This window comes from Histoplasma capsulatum, genomic scaffold (assembly GCF_000149585.1).
Source record: "Histoplasma capsulatum NAm1 scaffold_3 genomic scaffold, whole genome shotgun sequence".
Lineage (NCBI taxonomy): Eukaryota > Fungi > Ascomycota > Eurotiomycetes > Onygenales > Ajellomycetaceae > Histoplasma > Histoplasma mississippiense.
This window is the reverse complement of record NW_001813980.1, coordinates 2,420,615-2,438,034: the sequence shown is the minus strand read 5'-3', so window position 1 is coordinate 2,438,034 and position 17,420 is coordinate 2,420,615. Positions and strand designations below refer to the sequence as shown.

The window sequence follows — 17,420 nt, the reverse complement described above, 5'->3', positions numbered from 1 at the left end:
CTGGCGCTGTTTTTGTGGTGGTGGCCATTATCGTCGCGGAGGCCTCGGTGTTTGGAGAGGTTGGTGATATGACAGTTGTTTCCGATACCGTTTTTGCGGTTGAAACGGGTTTATCGTGCGATTTTTTCCACATTCGTCAGGTATCTTTGGAGAGGAGTATGGATAAGTGATTGTTATCGATTGGATTGCTCCTATCGAAAGACTATATTTGATAGTTTCAGCGCAAATTCAATTGCGGATCAGCAGCCAGCTTCGTCAAGAAGAGTGCTTTCGCTCGATATTTTTGGCCGATGGCAAGAAAGTAAGATAGCAATTTTACAGCTATCGAGGTCTTATGTGGGGTATCAAGTGTGGATGTATGATAACAATGCGTGGGATCTCAGATCTTGGGTCTGGAGATCATGAACCAAGGGAGAGACGAGACGCACTGCGTCTGTTACTGGATAAGCTGATGTTAGGACAGGGCAGGCTCTGTGATAGGACAGAAGGGTAGAGACACCGGAGTCAATTCTATTGCTCTGGAGTAACTATTTAATGATTGTCTCGGTCAACGGACGAAGAAGATGTATTATTAGAGACCAAGAAAGGCTGGATGAGAACAACGGAAAAAATAAATCAAAAACAAACAAACAGGTGATGCGGGGGGAAGCGACGTATTTATCTTCATCCAGTATTATGATTCCACCTGGGACCGCATCTGCAAGCCCACATTCCATGATATGCACCATTGTCTCCATCCCGTGGGTCTCGGCTGCTGTCTTAACTAGTTCCTCGGCGGGAACGCGGATTTGACAATCGTCAGGACTGAGTGGTTCCCCCGTCACTCCGTGGCTACGGAGAGGAATAATTACTGATGAAATGCTGCTCCTCTAATTAATTTTCGAGGCACTAAGTGAGTCGAGATGGTGTAGTCGGTCGCCCCGCTCCGCGGCCCGGGATCGTCAACCTGGGTTGACCAAAAGTCATTCCATTTGGGGCTTTAGACAGCCTGGCAGGGCAACAGTTCGATCACGCCGTTCTCCCCCTACCTCGTCGAACCACTTAAATGTCACCGACAGAGCCGTCTCCTTCCTACCCAAGCATTGTAATTGTCACCATGAACCCATGAACCCATGAACCGAAAGCAGAGTGTTTGGAAAATGGCTAACACGCAAGTTGGGCCAAGTCATCGATGTTGTGAAAAATATGCTCTGCGAAATGGGGACTGATAGCGGCTGGGAAGATGGCCAATTGGCACCCAGATTGGGAACGGGATCAGTGGACTGACCAATTTTGGCTCTTGATTCTGGCCAAATTCGGCTGCATATGGGCACCAATGCATGCAAGGTCCAATCCAAGATGACTTAGCCCGTCGCTTAGTTACTGACGATGACGAGGTTTTGCGAGTGCTGGGCATATGCCGCGACAACCAGCTATTTCCCGCACAAGCTACCCAAACCAGGTCCCAGTTGCTAGATCGTATTATTTCCCTTGGCTCATGGATGAGTTGATGTATATCCCCGAGGAGATTTCTCCGCGTGCCAGCCGTGGTAATATGTACTGTATGTAGGAATCATCGGGCCGGGACGGCATATAATCCCGTTGAACTGTCTGTCTTAAACAGTCCTTCCGGCATCACATCGGAATCCGATTTGATGATTCATCGCCCACTTTTATGGCTGGTAACATCTTGGGGATTGGCGGCTCAATCTTCTCAAGTGACTGCAGCAACTGCCAATAACTATGACGAAAACTAATGATTCACCCAAGGCATACACCGTAATAATGCATTATCCAGGGATGTTTATCTACTCCGTAGTTGTGGGCCAGATTGATGATTCCCCGCAATGAATTTCGTTCTCACAAGGCCATCCTTGCCACCGCCATTGGGGACATACCCCACTTAGTTCGGCAAAAGTGGTTCACATCAGTCCCTTCTGGCGCCCTTCTGGAAGACATCATGGCTTGTTCAGTGCCCTACCATTCATTAAGGCCCCTGGTAAAAGCGGCCGGACAAGGCACTCCGCTTCCTATCTTGGTCAAGATCACCCTGGCTTGCTCGCATACCGCTTGTTCTTGATCATATTTACGGAGTTAATCACACAGATTGACAAGACCGACCCTGATGACGTCTCCCAGTCTCCACAAGGGTCTGGCCAGCTTTTTTATCTTGTCTTTTTTGGAACGGCCTCCTGTTGAAAAAATTTCCTCGAAGCATCAGACACAATATGGTTGTCAGAAGAGTGCTGGACAAGCCACTCGCCTTTCTTCCGGATTGTAGGATGTATTTGAAACAGTGTTGATATCAGACATTTTCGAAGCGTAACGAGGGGGACTTCATCCATTCCACGACCGTACTCCTTGGTTGGTTGTCAGTACCACGTTCTCAGATCGCCAATCAGTCGCCGGCCGGAGATAGACAACTGTACGGTCCCGGGACTCGATCTTGCGATGTCACCGGTTCTGAAGGAGCTGTTGATACAAGACCAAGCGAGCCTCGCTAAACGTTGGATGGAACATTCCGAGGTTCCAAGGTTCCGAGACTCTTTTGGTGCCTTCCCGCCCTGGATCCATGGGTCCTTACCGGAAGAACATAGACTTATTATACAACTGGATTATGGTTGTTCCACTGTGTGACTGTGTCATTCAGCGACACTGTTGCCAAACTGTAAATCTTTTAGTATAATGATGGATAAGCTGTGGATAAGCTGTGGAATCACTGTAAAGCAATCATGAACTGAAAAAAAATAGTCATCATATTGACAACGTCATCAATTCCTATCTATATAACTACCTCTTGTGATTGAATTCAGATAAATGAATCATTAATAAAATATTTCTCTAACAAATTTCATTCAATCAATTTAATATTTTGATTTGAAATGTAAAATCAAAAAAGAGAGTGTTGAACTGTTAAAAAATTAATTTTAATATATACTGATTATTCAAAGAATGATTTATTTAAAGTTGAAATTTTATTAACATATCATCATTCAATCTACTATACTCCGTAAATATACCATATTTAATTCAATAATGAGTCTATCATTTAATTATCAATGTTTAATTTAATATTTATTTTTGATTTTTATATTAAATAAAGTATTAGATTCTCTATGTATTTATTAAAAATTGAAAGTTTTTCTTTTAAAGATTTTTCATGAAATGCAGATGTAGAAGAGACAGTGATTGTCAATATATTCATTTCAATAAATCATCATTAGTTACAATTCAATCATTTATAACATCTGCTATTGAAAAATGCTTTATAAATTTAGATTTGTAACAGCTACCACTATCCTAATACAATTTACAAATTGATAAAGGAAAGAAAGAAAGAGAAAGAAGATCAGAAGGAAAGGTCATATCATATGAAGAGATTCTTATAGAGAAAGAGACAGAACAAAAGAATACTGGTGGTCATGCTGTAGTGGAGCACAGAGCGGAAGAACGTTAGGGGTTAGAACTACGCGAGCGCGGAGCGGAGTCGCGAGGAGTTGGTTGCGCAAGCTAACTACTAACGGGTGCTAACCCGTCACACTTCTTTTGTTTTTGTTTCGTTTTGTTAAGAAGAAGAATAATCAATCAAGAATTGTAATCAGTTTCAGAATAGCAATAAGATTGTCCAATCCTTGTTCTTAATCCTTAAGAATCATTCTATGCTAAGTAATCCTTAGGGACGGCGGAGGAGCTTTGAGGGCTTACGTAAGGTTCCCTACATAGTTATGTGTTTCTAGCCGTTGTACCCACTAACAGCTTTTTCCCGCAAAACTTCTTTTGATCCTTCAAAGAGGAATGCTCGGGATAAGCAGACAACGCAAGTATCGCTCATTGAACATTGAAGATGTTCAAGCCAACATCCCCTGTCATGGGGGGTCTTCTCTGGTATCGTGACTTCCTGACAAGCCCGCCGCATCCAATTGAACCCGCCCACTTCACATCTCAACCAAGCACCAACTGACTCAATCCCGTCGTCTATTCAAACAGGAAAATCCCCTGGCGCCTCTCTGCTCCCCAAAAAGCTCGCCAACGTAAACGGTTGCGGGCCGTCGATAAGGTTGTCGACACCGTCAGTGCCGCCTTAGAACGGAACGGCATGACCAGCAAGGCTGTGGCCCGGTGGTTTGAAGAAATGCCCCGCGAGGAGGAGATGCTGGCGAAGGATAAATATACGATCTTCGATCGGAAAGAGAAGAAGTACCGGAAGGGGATACACAGTATGCTTCATGCCGTTTTTTTTGTTGCCGCTCTCTTTTGGATCATTCTGCTTCGCCTCAGTGCCCTTGCGTTTCGACGGTAGCTTTATCTATTGCTTGGAGCCCATGGATATATCCGGAAAAGCAGAAAAGCAGAAGCAAAAACATTAGATTTGCTTCGCGACCTCCTTTAATGTGCCAAACCGGCTTATGTTATCTCCAACGTCTGCTTTTTTGAACCACGGTGCTAACCAAATCGGTGGCCCATCACAGAACTTCCCAAATGGACACGAGTCAGCCAACGAGTCAATCCTCCGGGTTTCTAAACGCCAACACGTCTTACTCCATATTCGTATCGTTATATTTGTCCTCACAATGTACATGTACGTTATAGGTATCGATACGGATCGCGTTTACGGCTGCTTAATACCAGCATTTGCCCTGGATCATGCTTCATGCTACTCTCCCTACTTTTTCTATCTGGAAGGGATAGCGAGGAGCAAAAATAAGCCTTGATTTATATCATGTACTATAAATTTTAAAGTGTCATTTCCTTTCTTTATTTTGGAGTTTCATTTTTTTACCTCTTTCGATCTGTCCAAGTTAGGGGAGAACGGGCGAGTTTCAGTTTAGAACGTATAGGAGTAATCGGTCAAATTTGATATTATGATGATCTTTATTGGGCTTCTCCCAGATACCCACTTCTATCTTATGTTGTTGTATGTGAGAGTCCCACAGAAGAAGGGTGTCCATAGACCCAAACGTCTAGAAGATCAAGGAATGATATTATTAGAATGCACAGTACTGCACAATACAAGATCCAAATATTCTAAACCAGACTGGAAAACCACAAAGAAACGAAAGTATTGGTATTAGCGTCCACCACACATTTCCAACAGCAACAACAACAAAGGCAATTAATTAAGCGCTCCTAGCATTCCTAGCTGACCGTCACCCTGTGCCCTGTTTTGGGTGATCAAGCGGAACATCCACCTGCCGCTGTACCTCTACAGCTGTGGCGGACATGCAGCTGCCATCCACTGCACATGAACCCTCCATTGACGGATGGTTGTGTGCCGATTCTCCAGAAAAACCCCCTGTAGATCGCGAAACAGACAAGCAAATGTTCCCTGACGTGCCTACAGCTAACCCAGCTATTGTTGGCCGCCTGTGACTATCGTCGTGCCGACGACTGCGCTGTCGCGGGATCGAGCCGCTCCCAGACATTATCTGTCTCATTTCGCTGGCTGCCGGTTGTTCCTCCCTTCGCTTCGCCTTCAGATGAGCACTCGGGCCTTGATTCCATCTTTTCACCACTTTGCGATACGGTCCAGTAGCTTTTCTTGCCACCTCCCTTATTCTCCGTCTATTGGCTCCCCCTTCGCAAATGATTTTCCGCGCCCGGTACCCTCGGCAAACGTTCTGCCAGTCTTCTAGCTTTTCCCACCATCCACCCATTCCTTCGTAGTAGACTTCCCCTTGTTTTTTTGACCGTTCATATCCCTGTGGAGGTTTTCGAAGAATCCAGCTCGCGGGATCAAAGGAAGAGTTTGGGGTTTCGTCTACTGAGCCATCGAATAATTCAGCTGCTTTTAAAAATTCTTTTGCACCTGTCGATTTCCTTGCTCCATTTATCGCCATTCTCCATGAATCTAGTCGGGGAGCATCTAATTTCACAAGGCCTTGAACGGGATAATTCTGCTTAACAGCATCCCCGCGGGGCTCAGTGAAGGGGCGGTTGAACCTGGGGTCCCCATATGTCCTTCGCTCTGCAGGTGGAACTCTCGAAACAGGATCCAGAACAATCCAGGTAGCTCTGTTTAGCCAATGGTTGGCGAGCAACAGAAAATGGAACGGCTTGCGACCAGGCTCAACTTCACTTGAGAGCCATTCGAGTCGGCAATCTAGATCGTAGATTAACTGGATTTCATAATCGCTCAATCGAGCCCGTGTGCTTTCCCATGATTCCTTCCTTGGGTTCTGAGGATTTTTAGGGAGCTGGAATGAAATAGCCTTGTTCTGCATGGGATGAAGCGGTCGTCTTGCAGAGGTTTCGGCTTCTGCCTGAGATAATAATGGTTGTTGCTGGACATGTCCTTTGATTTGATTTATATTTTGGGCAAGAAGTGATCTGCCTACGTCCATATTGCCATCCACAGAAGCGGTGTCTAGGGAAGCGTCGGAAGTGGCTGATACATGGACCCTTGGGGGAGCTCTACGTTGTATACGAGGGGCGAGCTGGGACATCGCTGAGGGTCCAGAAGGGTTAATACCGGCTGCGACTGACTTGCAGTCATGTTTATGTGTTGGCATATGATTATAATGATCCGAAAACTCGGAATAATGGCCCGAAGAGCTCATAGACTTCAGGATAGCGGACAGTGGACTACCAGGTCGCCCAATCAGACCGTGAAGGCAAGGGGGACTTTGCCCAAAAGTGTGGATTTCCATTTTCGCGGCCCACGCCTTATATTTCCAACTAAGCGATTTTTCCGCGGTTACCGCAGTTTGAGGACCCATGGGATCATTTTGCCCTTCGCCAGAGGGTATGAATCTTCGAAGACGAGCGTCATACAGTGTTGGAAAAAGCGTCGAAGGGATTGCATTCCCTTGAAGGGCTTCCGAGACTGCCTTCCTGCGAACTTCGGGTGCGAACCTTATATCGGCAATGCCCAAACTTGGTGGAAGATGAGATAGGGAGGTGCATCGTCTTGATTCGGTATGCGGTAAATCAAGTGTTGGTTTTTGTCGACTCGTCGTCCGAGAATTTAGAGCTAGATAAGGAGGAGCCTTTTTTGCAGAAATTCGAGTGAGACTGTTATATAAGATTGATGGGATCATGTTGTCACTATGGCCATCTAAGAATAACGGTAGCCTACTGCGTAGTGGGCGCTTCCGAAACTTCACAACCTGTGATGAAATTTTCATCGAATGTCGTAACCCTGGCTTTCGCATCTTGTTTGCGTCTGGTTCACCCGATCCCCGGCCCCTAGCATGGGCTTTTGATATCAGTTCTCCTTTTCGGTGTTCATGGTTTTTCAGCCAACGACGTAGCCAGCGAATCCCTTTTTGATCCTCGAAATGCTGCTTTACCGCAGCCCCCTTTGGATCCCACCACACCCAGTTATAATCAGCATGGGGCGATTTCCACGCTACCGATCGGCGAAATTTCTTGAACCGCTTTTGCCTCCGAGCTCTCTTCGTCTCGTGATCATCCAAAGGCACCCAACCGTGCCAAGTTTTCGCATAGCGAGTGGACTTTGGATTCCCATCCAAAATCCTATGCCTAGTGAAGTGGCGGAGAAATGCCCCAAATTTCCAGATATAAACCGTAAGTATGAAGATACAAAACGTAGCAATCATGAGCCATAGCAACGTTTTCCAGCGAAAGGAGCTTGATACTGGCATAGCTCCACCTAGAGGACCATTGGCCGGACGAGGAGGTAGGACGTGCGTCTGCCTTATCTGAAGAGAGGGCTTATAAATAGGTGCCATATTTTTGTCGTAGCTTGGCCAATAACCCCGTCCTCTTGGACGTGACCTGTTTAGTCGAATTTCGCCAAGGACATACAGATTCAAGTACATGAATTTTTTAAGCCACAAACGCCAGAATCCATGGTCTAGGAATAGCATATGTTTTTATTCCTGATACGTCGAGAGTGCAAAGCCAAGCAACCTCTCTAGTGGGTTTGGACAGCCGATACGAAACGGAGGTATCGAGAGATACCTGATGTGATATGATGCATGAGAAACTAGTATCGACAAGTGAGCTGGCATAGATAGCCCTTCAACCGAGTTCGAAAGCTGACCGGTGCTGAGGGCGATCTGGAGCGCAAGAGGTAAAGGGGCAATGACAAAATCAACGACAATCTCCTGATACATCCGCCTAGAGGTGATTGCGCGACATAAACCGTACGATTTTAGACATGTGCAATGGCGGCGCATGCGCAGCAGTTAGGACACACGGTTGCACTCGACAAGGGGGAGAAGAAAGCAGCAAGACCGCATGGGCCAGTATGATATACTATGAATGAATGAATGAGAGTAAACGATTGGCAGCACCCGTTCAGAACACGGGCTTGGAGAACATGTTGATATGTCTAACCAGCGACATTGGCCCAGAGAAAGAGCCTCCTGCGACAGGCGTGGGAGAATTCTGCCTTCCACGCCAATGCCCTCCAGGACACCGTGGAAGGGACAGCAGAAGCCGTGCAGTGGATGTCTTGCCCTGCCATTTGGAAAGGGGAATTGAGGTTTCTTGTGCTCCGGCTATGTTCCGCCACGTCCAGATGTTGTTTGGAAAGATTTTCTTGTAGGATCCTTCATAGAACTACCAGATCCACCAGACTCTGCATATTTCGTTAAAAAGACCGTGAGTGACGGAGATGAATTTCAAGGAATAAAATTATGAACTTAAAGGCCTGTTGGTTAGGGGTATTCTCCATATATCCAATTCTGCAAGTTTCTTTTTTATGCTCAATTGCGAAAGGGTTTTTCCGGCCGAATTAGTTAACTAACTACACCAAGCCAGCCACAGCTGCAAACGCCCCAACAAATCCTTTGACGGAATCCTGGACCGGTTCTAATAGACCTTCCCATATTTTTCTACTAGGAGGCACGGATTTTTCCACCCTCTTTCAAGTGGAATATGAACTGGAGGAACTGTCGATCTTGAATGGCACTGTACATCAAACGCCCATTGCAGGATGCAACCATATAATTCTTTCGACATCCTCCTCCTTGAACTTTAACCCCCATCACGGAGAGCAGGACTCTGGCGGATATCCAACAGGAAAAGTCCTGTCTTCTCATTTTGCTCGCAATTGAGGAGAGAGAACCCTTTTCATCCTCCTCCTCATTCCTCTCTTCCCCCTCAACGAGATCTCGTGGGTTTCATATCTTCTTCAATAACAGGATGCTGAAACTAAGTATCCACCAGAGCAGGTCATGCTGTGCAAAATTGGTGTTTATATATCATATATAATATATTTTTTTCCCTTTTCCTTTGCTTTTTCTCTTTGCGATGAGCTCCCAAAAGTCTGCTGGACAGGGTCAAAGCGGGATGGGGCTTTTGGCTTCATGTTTCTATATTTCCGGCGTTTGCTTTTGCCTGCGCTTCTCTGGACCGTCTATGACGGGTGGAACCTATTGGGACAACGCTGCGAGCGATCAACGGGAGAGGCAACTGGCAAATCAAGCTTGCCGGGACAACGCTGGGCCTACAGACTCAATGAAGTGGTACTATCAACTAAGTTTCGCAGTCTCCAAGAGACATTTGCGGAAGTAGGCCTGGGTCAATCCCCCAATCTTCCTGACGGGATATATAAGAACCCACCTATATCCCTTCGCTTGAGGTCAATCTGTAGTATCTGCATCACAAATCATATTGTTACCCATTTTCATTCAAATCAAGTTCGAATCGCTATCTAAAATCAACTTATTCCACCGTCCTCTTCCAGGTCCAGCAAACCCCCATAGAAAACATGGCACAGCGCTATTTCGACGTCAACATGAGATTCGATATCCAACCTCCATTGCGAACCTCTCCGGGTCAACGCATGAGCTGGCCCATTGTGGCTACATTTGATGTTGTTTCTCACTTGCATCCAGAGGTCGTAAGACAACACATCAGAGCCAGTCAAGCAAAATTGAATATTTGGAAGGGAATCGACCCTGGGCCTGAAGAATATAATGTGGAATTATCTGCCGCTCTCGTGCCTGTAGATGATGGCCAAAACTTTCAGCTGCGGGCAGTATTTCCGGATGTCCACATCGATTCTACGGGAGACTTCTTCTTATCTGTACATGGGGTGTTTAGCATGCTTGGCGATCCAAATGTCAAGGATATAATGGTCCATCTTGATGTTAGAGTTGACGTGGAGGAAGGCTCTCCAGATATCCATAAATATTGTGAGTGCTCATTTATTTCCTCTTATTCACTTTACGCAGGAAAAGGAAGAAACATTTATTCGTCCACCATATCGATCGAACTATGCATGAGAGAACAAGAGCGTTGAGCTAATCTAATTAACGCAGCACCCGCTGAGATCGGATTCCTTCGGGACAATTATCAGTCCCTTAATATGACGGCGGGTGAAATGGAGGAAGCTATCAAGAGAAGGTTGCATACCACTCCCTGACGGACATCCGACAATGGAATGGCAAGGAAGGCTAAGGAGAAGGGACTTGTGGAAGGAAAGGACGGCGAGAGTACGGCTCGATGGGACCAGGACCAGATCACTGAGATGATGGTGAGCGCGAATTGGGGATCTGCTGATTTGATTTTTAATACTCCGTAGTACTCGAACCATCTTCACTCTGGAAGGAAAGAGCCGCAGTGGGAAATTTTGGGAACTGTTGGGAACTTTTAGATTTTCTGTTTTTGGTTCTGTTCGCCTCATTCGTTTCCAACACTCATTAATTAATAGGATATCTCCAACTGGTATTTCAATGGAATGAGGCTTTCACATTCAATGCTCACATTATTTCTTTGTTACCACTGGACGGGACAACGCGATTTAATCCACAAAACATCCATCGTCGATGTACGTAGTAGATTCACGGAGTCGTGTATACCCAGTAAACACCAAACAGCGGAAGACAGTGCCGCGGAGGACTCCGCGGTTTCTTGGCTCTAAGTCACAGCTATCTCCTGGTCAATGGGAGAAGCAAGATCAAAAAATTAGCCCCATTGACACATACAGCGTAGTGCATACCATAGTAGGTCGTGCATAGGCCGTGCATCGGTACTACTGGGATGGACCAGGATACCTAGTGGAAATGAACCCCCGTATTCCTCCCATATTTAAAAGCCTGTGGCCCGTGCATTTTCCTTTTCGGGACACTTGCGCCAAACCAGGTTTTTTCGGACTCAAAAACAACTTTTTCTTTTTTTATCACTTGAAGGTCTACATCCTTTTTAACCACCTTTGTTCTTTATTACTCCCTAGCATAGACTTTTCCCTGTACATATATTGTCCCATACCTATGCGCATCTTCTCAATGGAAAGGCACTGATTGCATTGCCCTGATGCACCTCAGCCCTGGCACCCTGGAGCACCCCTCCAGCTTCTGGAAGGGTTGCTCGGCTGCGACCATGTATATGGTCGTAGCAGCGTGCCGGGCTTTTCTCTACACTGCAAACAACACAGAAGTTCACGGGCTCGAGAAATTTCTGAAGCTCCTGGAAAGTCGCGCAGATCTGGAATCACGTACCCGCGGACTGATCACTGGTATGGATGGAAATAATACCGCAGCCCTGAGGCAGATGCCATCGGCAGCACTTCTGCGCGTTATCTTTAAAAGAAATAAAATTTCAGAGTTCCTGTGGCTGATATAAGAGGTTGAGACAGTGTCAAATCATATAAGCGTGTACGTACGTACGTAGAGCAGCTATGCAATACAACAAAAGTTCCATGAGCTGATTGGGGCGTACCCTTATTTTATTTTAACAGGATGGATGACCCCTTGATGTGGGGGACAATTCCGTTATTAAATTCACGGGCATTCCAATCGTCTAACCGCAGATGGGCATTTGGGAGCCACGATATATGTTTCAGCAATAGGTAAAGGCGTATATATTGTCGAACCTCGATATATTCCTGCGTCACGTAAACTACTATACGAATTACGCCGCTGATAATAAGGTATCTATAGAGCTGTTTCTGCATTTTTCACCCTGGGCCAGGTCTTGCCTACTCACCGGAGCCTTCATTCTTCGTACGGAGGCCTCTTCCAACCCACCATGACACAAGCAATTCGTCTTCTATCGCGCGGTCCCTTTTCTCCTGAACCATACATGGCGCCTGCTAGTCGGCAGCATTGGAGTCTACAGAACGTCTGCGTTGATCCGTTTTCAGAAGTGGCTACCGCATATACTACCACAGGCGAAGATTCTCATCTCGCGCCTTCGGCTTACGCTTGTAATTCGTATTCGTGGATTCACATCTTTCCCGAGGGCAAAGTGCATCAGGCACCTAACAAGACAATGCGATATTTTAAATGGGGTGTCTCGCGGTTGATTCTGGAGGCATCTGAGTGTCCAGACGTTGTCCCAATGTGGATTGAAGGTACTGACCAAGTCATGCACGAGGATCGAACGTTCCCACGATTCCTGCCCCGCGTCAACAAAAATATAAGCGTAACGTTTGGCGATCCAGTTGACCTGGAGGAGCGGTTTGGCGATTTAAGAAGGCGATGGCAGCACATAAGGGCGAAGGCCGAAGGTGGCAAAGATGTTCTTCCCCTTGGAGTTTTGAACGACGAACTCAAGTATAGCAAGGATGCTATTGAGTTGCGCATCGAGTGTGCAAAGAGGATTCGAGAGCTGGTCCTCGCGGTTCGAAAATCAAGAGGGTTGCCCGATGAAGACCCAAAGGAGAGCAGAGTCGAAACTTGGCTGCGTGAAGGGCCAAAAACCGAGGGGAAAATGGATGACGGATCATGGATTCGAGATGCTTAAGTGCCTGTATATCATCGTTTTATATCATTAGATTTCTGTCATAATTTCGCTAGTTATACTCTCCATAGCTCGCAATACAGCAGCATAGAATACTATTTTCTCATTTTACGTACGTATTGTGCTCCAGTGCCAAGCCAATAATATTGATAATTTCCGACCTAGTTACAACCATTTTAAACGTCTGTGGTAAATGCCTGTTGCCTGAGGAGACTTACCTAAGTCAGCGGCGATCTTCGGCATTTCAATGTCAACTCATCTTTTCCCCCACCACCACCACCATCACCACCACCACCAATACTTTCCCCAAAACTGCCAATAGCCGCCTATGCCCAAGAAACACTCCAAATCAACAACTTCCAAGCCGCATTCTACCGTCCATCCATCTCTTACGTCTCGCGCGAGTTCACAGACGAAGAGTAGTGACTCAGGGACCAAAAATTGGCAGTCTGTAAACGACCTCATCTATCACCTCCGTCGCACACAGGTTTCGAGGCATGATGGGGTTGCTGCGAGTCTGCCGCGGCTGGCTCCCAGATCAGTTCATCCATCGATAAGGAATCTGCTGGAGCTGCCTGAAACTCTTCCACCACGCGCGCGTCCTGGTACTCCTGCCGTTGGTGAGCGGAGGGTTCGGAGAACACCCGGGCCCGTTGCGCCTCCAAGTTGGCTACTCTCAAATGATGTCCCGAACAACCAAGATTCTGAAGATAGATACAATGTTACTAACGGTGGCACCCGGCTCCGTCGTTTACCAGGCATACCCTTCCCAGTTGAGGGTAGCTTACAACATATGATTTTGAAATCCATGGCCATCAACTGGGATTTCCATCTTCTATTCGATGGCGTATTTCTATCCGAACTTCCGACATCAATGAAGCAGCTGCTTCTGAGTTACGTTTCCACATATACAGACCATGCATCGATGGAGGTGGGGATGCACGGGTTGAAACCATTATTCTTAGACAGTTCAGACGATAGCATTATCGAAAGCCACCCAGATATCACCCGTCTAGATCTAAGTTCCTGTCTAGGCCACTGGATGACCTTTAAGCAGTTAGTGCGAGAGATAAAAGGGACGGATCGACATGAATCTCCCTTCCAAACGAGGAAAAATGAAGACACGGCCTTGCCATCCTGGGACGAAGAAATGAGGACCACTATCTCCTTAAACCCAACCCAGCTCTCCCAACAGCGTTTTTCAAACCTTAAGTTCCTATCCCTCGCCAACCCCAACCCCCGCGAAGCCAGGTGGTCTTCCTTGCTAAACCTCCTCTCCCACCTGTCCACGATAACTCATTTGTCCCTCGCATTCTGGCCAATCCCAACCGTAACCCCAAACTCTCTCACAGCGAGTGTGGGACATCCAAAGTTCAATTCCCTCTCCTTTGCTTACGGCGGGACAGACATGTATTCCGCCTTCGAAAACAACTGGGTCGAAGCCGCTGGTGTTCTTCGCAGGTTTTCTAAAACAACATATTGTCTCAAATGGCTGGATCTTGAAGGCTGCAGTGATTGGATCCCAGCTCTAAGCTGGAATGGGATTGATTTGGAAGGAAATTTCCATGCTGCAGCGGGGCCGGAGTGGACTGGGGCGTGGAGAGGCCTTGAATGGCTAGGTATTGGCCCGGGATGGTTTCCCGATATATCTGACGTCGAAGGCTCCTATCTTATCTACGAAAGGGATAAAACCCTGCTAAGAGATATTGAGACAGGGCGTCGTGACTCTTCCTCGCCTGGAATTGCTGGAATTGAAGACAAGAGGGCGCGGATAAGGGAGAGAGACGAGTATCGGAAGCTTATTGAGCGTGCGGTTGAGGTGAAGAAGCAGGTGCATGCGATTAGGAGGGCAGGAGGCGGGAAGTGGCTAGAGATTTCCCTCGGTTTGGAAAATGAGGATGAACTTAGGATGCGAGTATGTGAGGATGTGGGTGGGTGAGGATGCAGTGAGGTGAAGAATAGGTTTCTTTCTTTCTTTCTTTCTTTTTTTTTTTTTTCAAATGGTGGCTGTAAAGTGGACCTATTATATTTTCATTGAACCATGATGTATGGAGTATGCTGGGAGCGGTTCTGCGTCAGATTTTCGAGATATTTCCCTATTTCTTATTTATACATCTTAGAGACTGAGGTCAGGTCACCACAGCTCCTGCATAATTTTCATACACTTGTTGAACTCCATCCAACCCCTCCTGAACAACAAAGGGCAAACTGGGATAAACGCGTATATACCCAGTATACCTCGATGCCAAACCAAGAACAAGTCGGATCAATGCTTGCCACCAGAATTAAAACTCTTCAACGGGTCAACTCGCTTCCCACCCCTACCAGCCTTCCCCCCTCTGCCTCTTCCCTTGTTTTTTTCCCTAGCCTTCCGAATCACATTTTCATGCGTCTTCTTGAACCCCACAAACCCAACATCAGCACCTGTGCCAATGCTAAGACTTCCCCTTCCCTTCGTCGGCATCAGATAATCAGGCACATGTTTCAAATGCGCCTGCACACGAGCAGCGCGTAGCTCCCCATCATGCCGCAACTGCCTCAACTCCTCAGGATTCTCCTCGAAATGGCGCTTCAGTTTCTCACTCTTGACAAGCTCCTGACGAATCTCTCGCGCGCGTGCTTCCTGGACGGCGACGCGGGTAACGGCACGGAGCGCATCCGACATACGGTATCGGAATGCGTCGACCTGCTTCATATCGAAGTGGTAGGGCTTCACCTCCCGACCGAGCTTGTCCTGTCGCTTGATGATTTTACTCAGCATTGCCTCGTCGTGCTTGGCGGAGGGGATGCTAGTTGGTTTATGTTTGCCGAATTGGTCCGAGGGGATGACAAAGGAGAGGGCCATCCCAGTCTTTCCCGCACGGCCTGTGCGGCCGATGCGATGTGTGTAGGATTTTGAGGTGGTAGGGAGGTCGAAGTTGAGAACGCAGGCGACGTTTTGGAAATCAATACCACGGGAAATCCCGTAGTCCTTTTCCTTTGCGGACTTTTTGGGACGTTTGCTTGGCTGAGTTTCGGCATCGTCTTCGCTAGAGTATTGGTCGTTATTCCTTGACGTCTGAGCGCCGTCATATTCAGAGTCCCTGGAGCATTGATCCGATTTCCTCGGTTGTTTCTTAGAATTTTTTCGTAGTTCACCTAGAACCTCCTGGTCATCGACTGCTATTATAATGTCGTAAACGCCCTTGTTGAATTCTTGAACCACGTGGATACGTGAATTTACAGGCAGCTCCGAATTAAGAACACAACTTCTGATGCCAAACTGCTCAAGAAATAATTTCAATCGGTAGCAACGGTCCACGTCACCGACAAATATGATACATTTCCCCTTGACCAGTTGTAATTTAAATATAACATAAGTCAAGAGGAACTTCTCATCCTCCGCACATCTTCTAAACTGTCAATGAGTGGCCTTTTTACAAAATCTCGATCTATTGACAACATACCTGACTACAAACTGGCTTATTCCAGCCCCTTCATCCTCCTTCTCTTCCAGCTTTAAAACAACGGGGTTCCGGCAGAATAAGCCTTTTAGCGTATCTACTTCCGAAGTAAAAGTTGCGCTCATTAAAAAGGTTTGAACACCCCGTGGAACAGCTTTGGCAAGGCTCTGCATGTCTTCCTCATAGCCGTACGAGAGGACAAGATCGGCTTCATCAATGACTAGATGTGTTAGACGCTCGAGGGACAGCGCAGAACTGTTGACATTCGCTACAGCCCGAGCGGGAGTCGATACGACGATATCGGGGAGATCGGCAAGAAGCGAGCGTTGAACGGCATCGGAAACCTTCTGGGTGAGATTTACGGAGCGTACATGTTTGCCAGAAAATGCGGAGAACGAGATCGCTGTCCTGTGTACTTGTTCTGCCAATTCTCTCGTCGGAACTAGAATCAAAGCCGAAATCGACTTGTGCGCAGGAGTATTCTAAAGATATGTTAAATTCCATTCCACAATAGCAGCACAATGCGAGTGAGCGTACCCTCTTTTGTTGCAGAATTGACTGAAGGACGGGCAGAAGGTAAGCGGCCGTTTTTCCAGATCCGGTCTTTGCACGGGCTGCGGAAAAGTTAGAACGGAAGGAATTTAACATCCAAGAGAAAATCAAGTGCTACCTAATACATCCTTTCCATCCAAAGCCAGCGGGATAGCTTCCGCTTGAATCGGCGTTGGCTTTGTGAATTTCTGTTGCGTGAGGGCTTGGAGAAGCCTGGGATCGAGTTTCAAGGTCTCGAAACTGTGGGCGGTGATACTTTTTCCCGCACTATCTTCCGGGGAAGGGACATTGTTGGCATCTAGCTTCCGCTTCATCATTGATAGCCAACTCTGGTCCTGGCACGGAATCTCTCTCGAGTATTGTATGTTCGTTGTTTGGTCGCTGCTGATATCACTGGCCGAAAAAAAACTTATTGAAACTTCCGCCGGAGGTCTTGGCGCTCTGCCCGGCCGTCTAGTTAATCCGGTCCACTTGCTTCAACTCCTAAGTCCTAAACCTCAGCGTTCTGACAAGTTACAGACTTTTGGAGCCACTCTGATTATGTACACACGTACATTGCTGTTCAATGTACAGAAGAATTGGAACCCTACTTTGTCTATTTCGCGATAAGACCTCTATTCTACTTGGTGAAAGTTCTCAACGTGGAGTAGTATGCTGGGGAATATGAACAGTTAGATAGGTTTAACTGTCTGAAGTTAGTTGCAATTGCGATGGCTACTATCGCCTGCTCTGCTGCTTCTTCGTCCCATCTCTGTTAGGTCTGCCATCTGCACTTAAAAGAAGTGACCGAAA

At 46.8% G+C, this 17,420-nt stretch overlaps 6 protein-coding genes across 6 annotated transcripts; 4 read left to right on the top strand and 2 right to left on the bottom strand.

Moving 5' to 3' along the window:
- Positions 1-3,823: 3,823 nt before the first annotated feature.
- On the top strand, positions 3,824-4,501 carry HCAG_03879 (mitochondrial 54S ribosomal protein YmL31; the record flags this gene model as incomplete). Its single annotated transcript, XM_001541731.1, has 3 exons — positions 3,824-3,864; positions 3,967-4,196; positions 4,449-4,501. The coding sequence occupies 3 exons, from the start codon at positions 3,824-3,826 to the stop codon at positions 4,499-4,501; spliced, it is 324 nt and encodes a 107-aa protein (XP_001541781.1).
- A 298-nt stretch (positions 4,502-4,799) lies between these two features.
- HCAG_03878 (predicted protein) lies at positions 4,800-7,670 on the bottom strand (the record flags this gene model as incomplete). The annotated part of the gene is made up of 2 exons (XM_001541730.1): positions 4,800-4,940; positions 5,181-7,670. 2 exons carry the CDS (start codon positions 7,668-7,670, stop codon positions 4,800-4,802), a joined length of 2,631 nt encoding a protein of 876 aa, XP_001541780.1.
- A 1,988-nt stretch (positions 7,671-9,658) lies between these two features.
- On the top strand, positions 9,659-10,546 carry HCAG_03877 (predicted protein; the record flags this gene model as incomplete). Its single annotated transcript, XM_001541729.1, has 4 exons — positions 9,659-10,085; positions 10,212-10,296; positions 10,342-10,426; positions 10,475-10,546. 4 exons carry the CDS (start codon positions 9,659-9,661, stop codon positions 10,544-10,546), a joined length of 669 nt encoding a protein of 222 aa, XP_001541779.1.
- A 1,373-nt stretch (positions 10,547-11,919) lies between these two features.
- HCAG_03876 (conserved hypothetical protein) lies at positions 11,920-12,636 on the top strand (the record flags this gene model as incomplete). Its single annotated transcript, XM_001541728.1, has 1 exon — positions 11,920-12,636. One exon carries the CDS (start codon positions 11,920-11,922, stop codon positions 12,634-12,636), a length of 717 nt encoding a protein of 238 aa, XP_001541778.1.
- Positions 12,637-13,783: 1,147 nt separating this feature from the next.
- On the top strand, positions 13,784-14,787 carry HCAG_03875 (conserved hypothetical protein; the record flags this gene model as incomplete). The annotated part of the gene is made up of 2 exons (XM_001541727.1): positions 13,784-14,548; positions 14,767-14,787. The coding sequence occupies 2 exons, from the start codon at positions 13,784-13,786 to the stop codon at positions 14,785-14,787; spliced, it is 786 nt and encodes a 261-aa protein (XP_001541777.1).
- A 112-nt stretch (positions 14,788-14,899) lies between these two features.
- Positions 14,900-16,942, bottom strand: HCAG_03874 (hypothetical protein; the record flags this gene model as incomplete). The annotated part of the gene is made up of 4 exons (XM_001541726.1): positions 14,900-16,025; positions 16,080-16,558; positions 16,614-16,690; positions 16,747-16,942. 4 exons carry the CDS (start codon positions 16,940-16,942, stop codon positions 14,900-14,902), a joined length of 1,878 nt encoding a protein of 625 aa, XP_001541776.1.
- Positions 16,943-17,420: the final 478 nt, after the last annotated feature.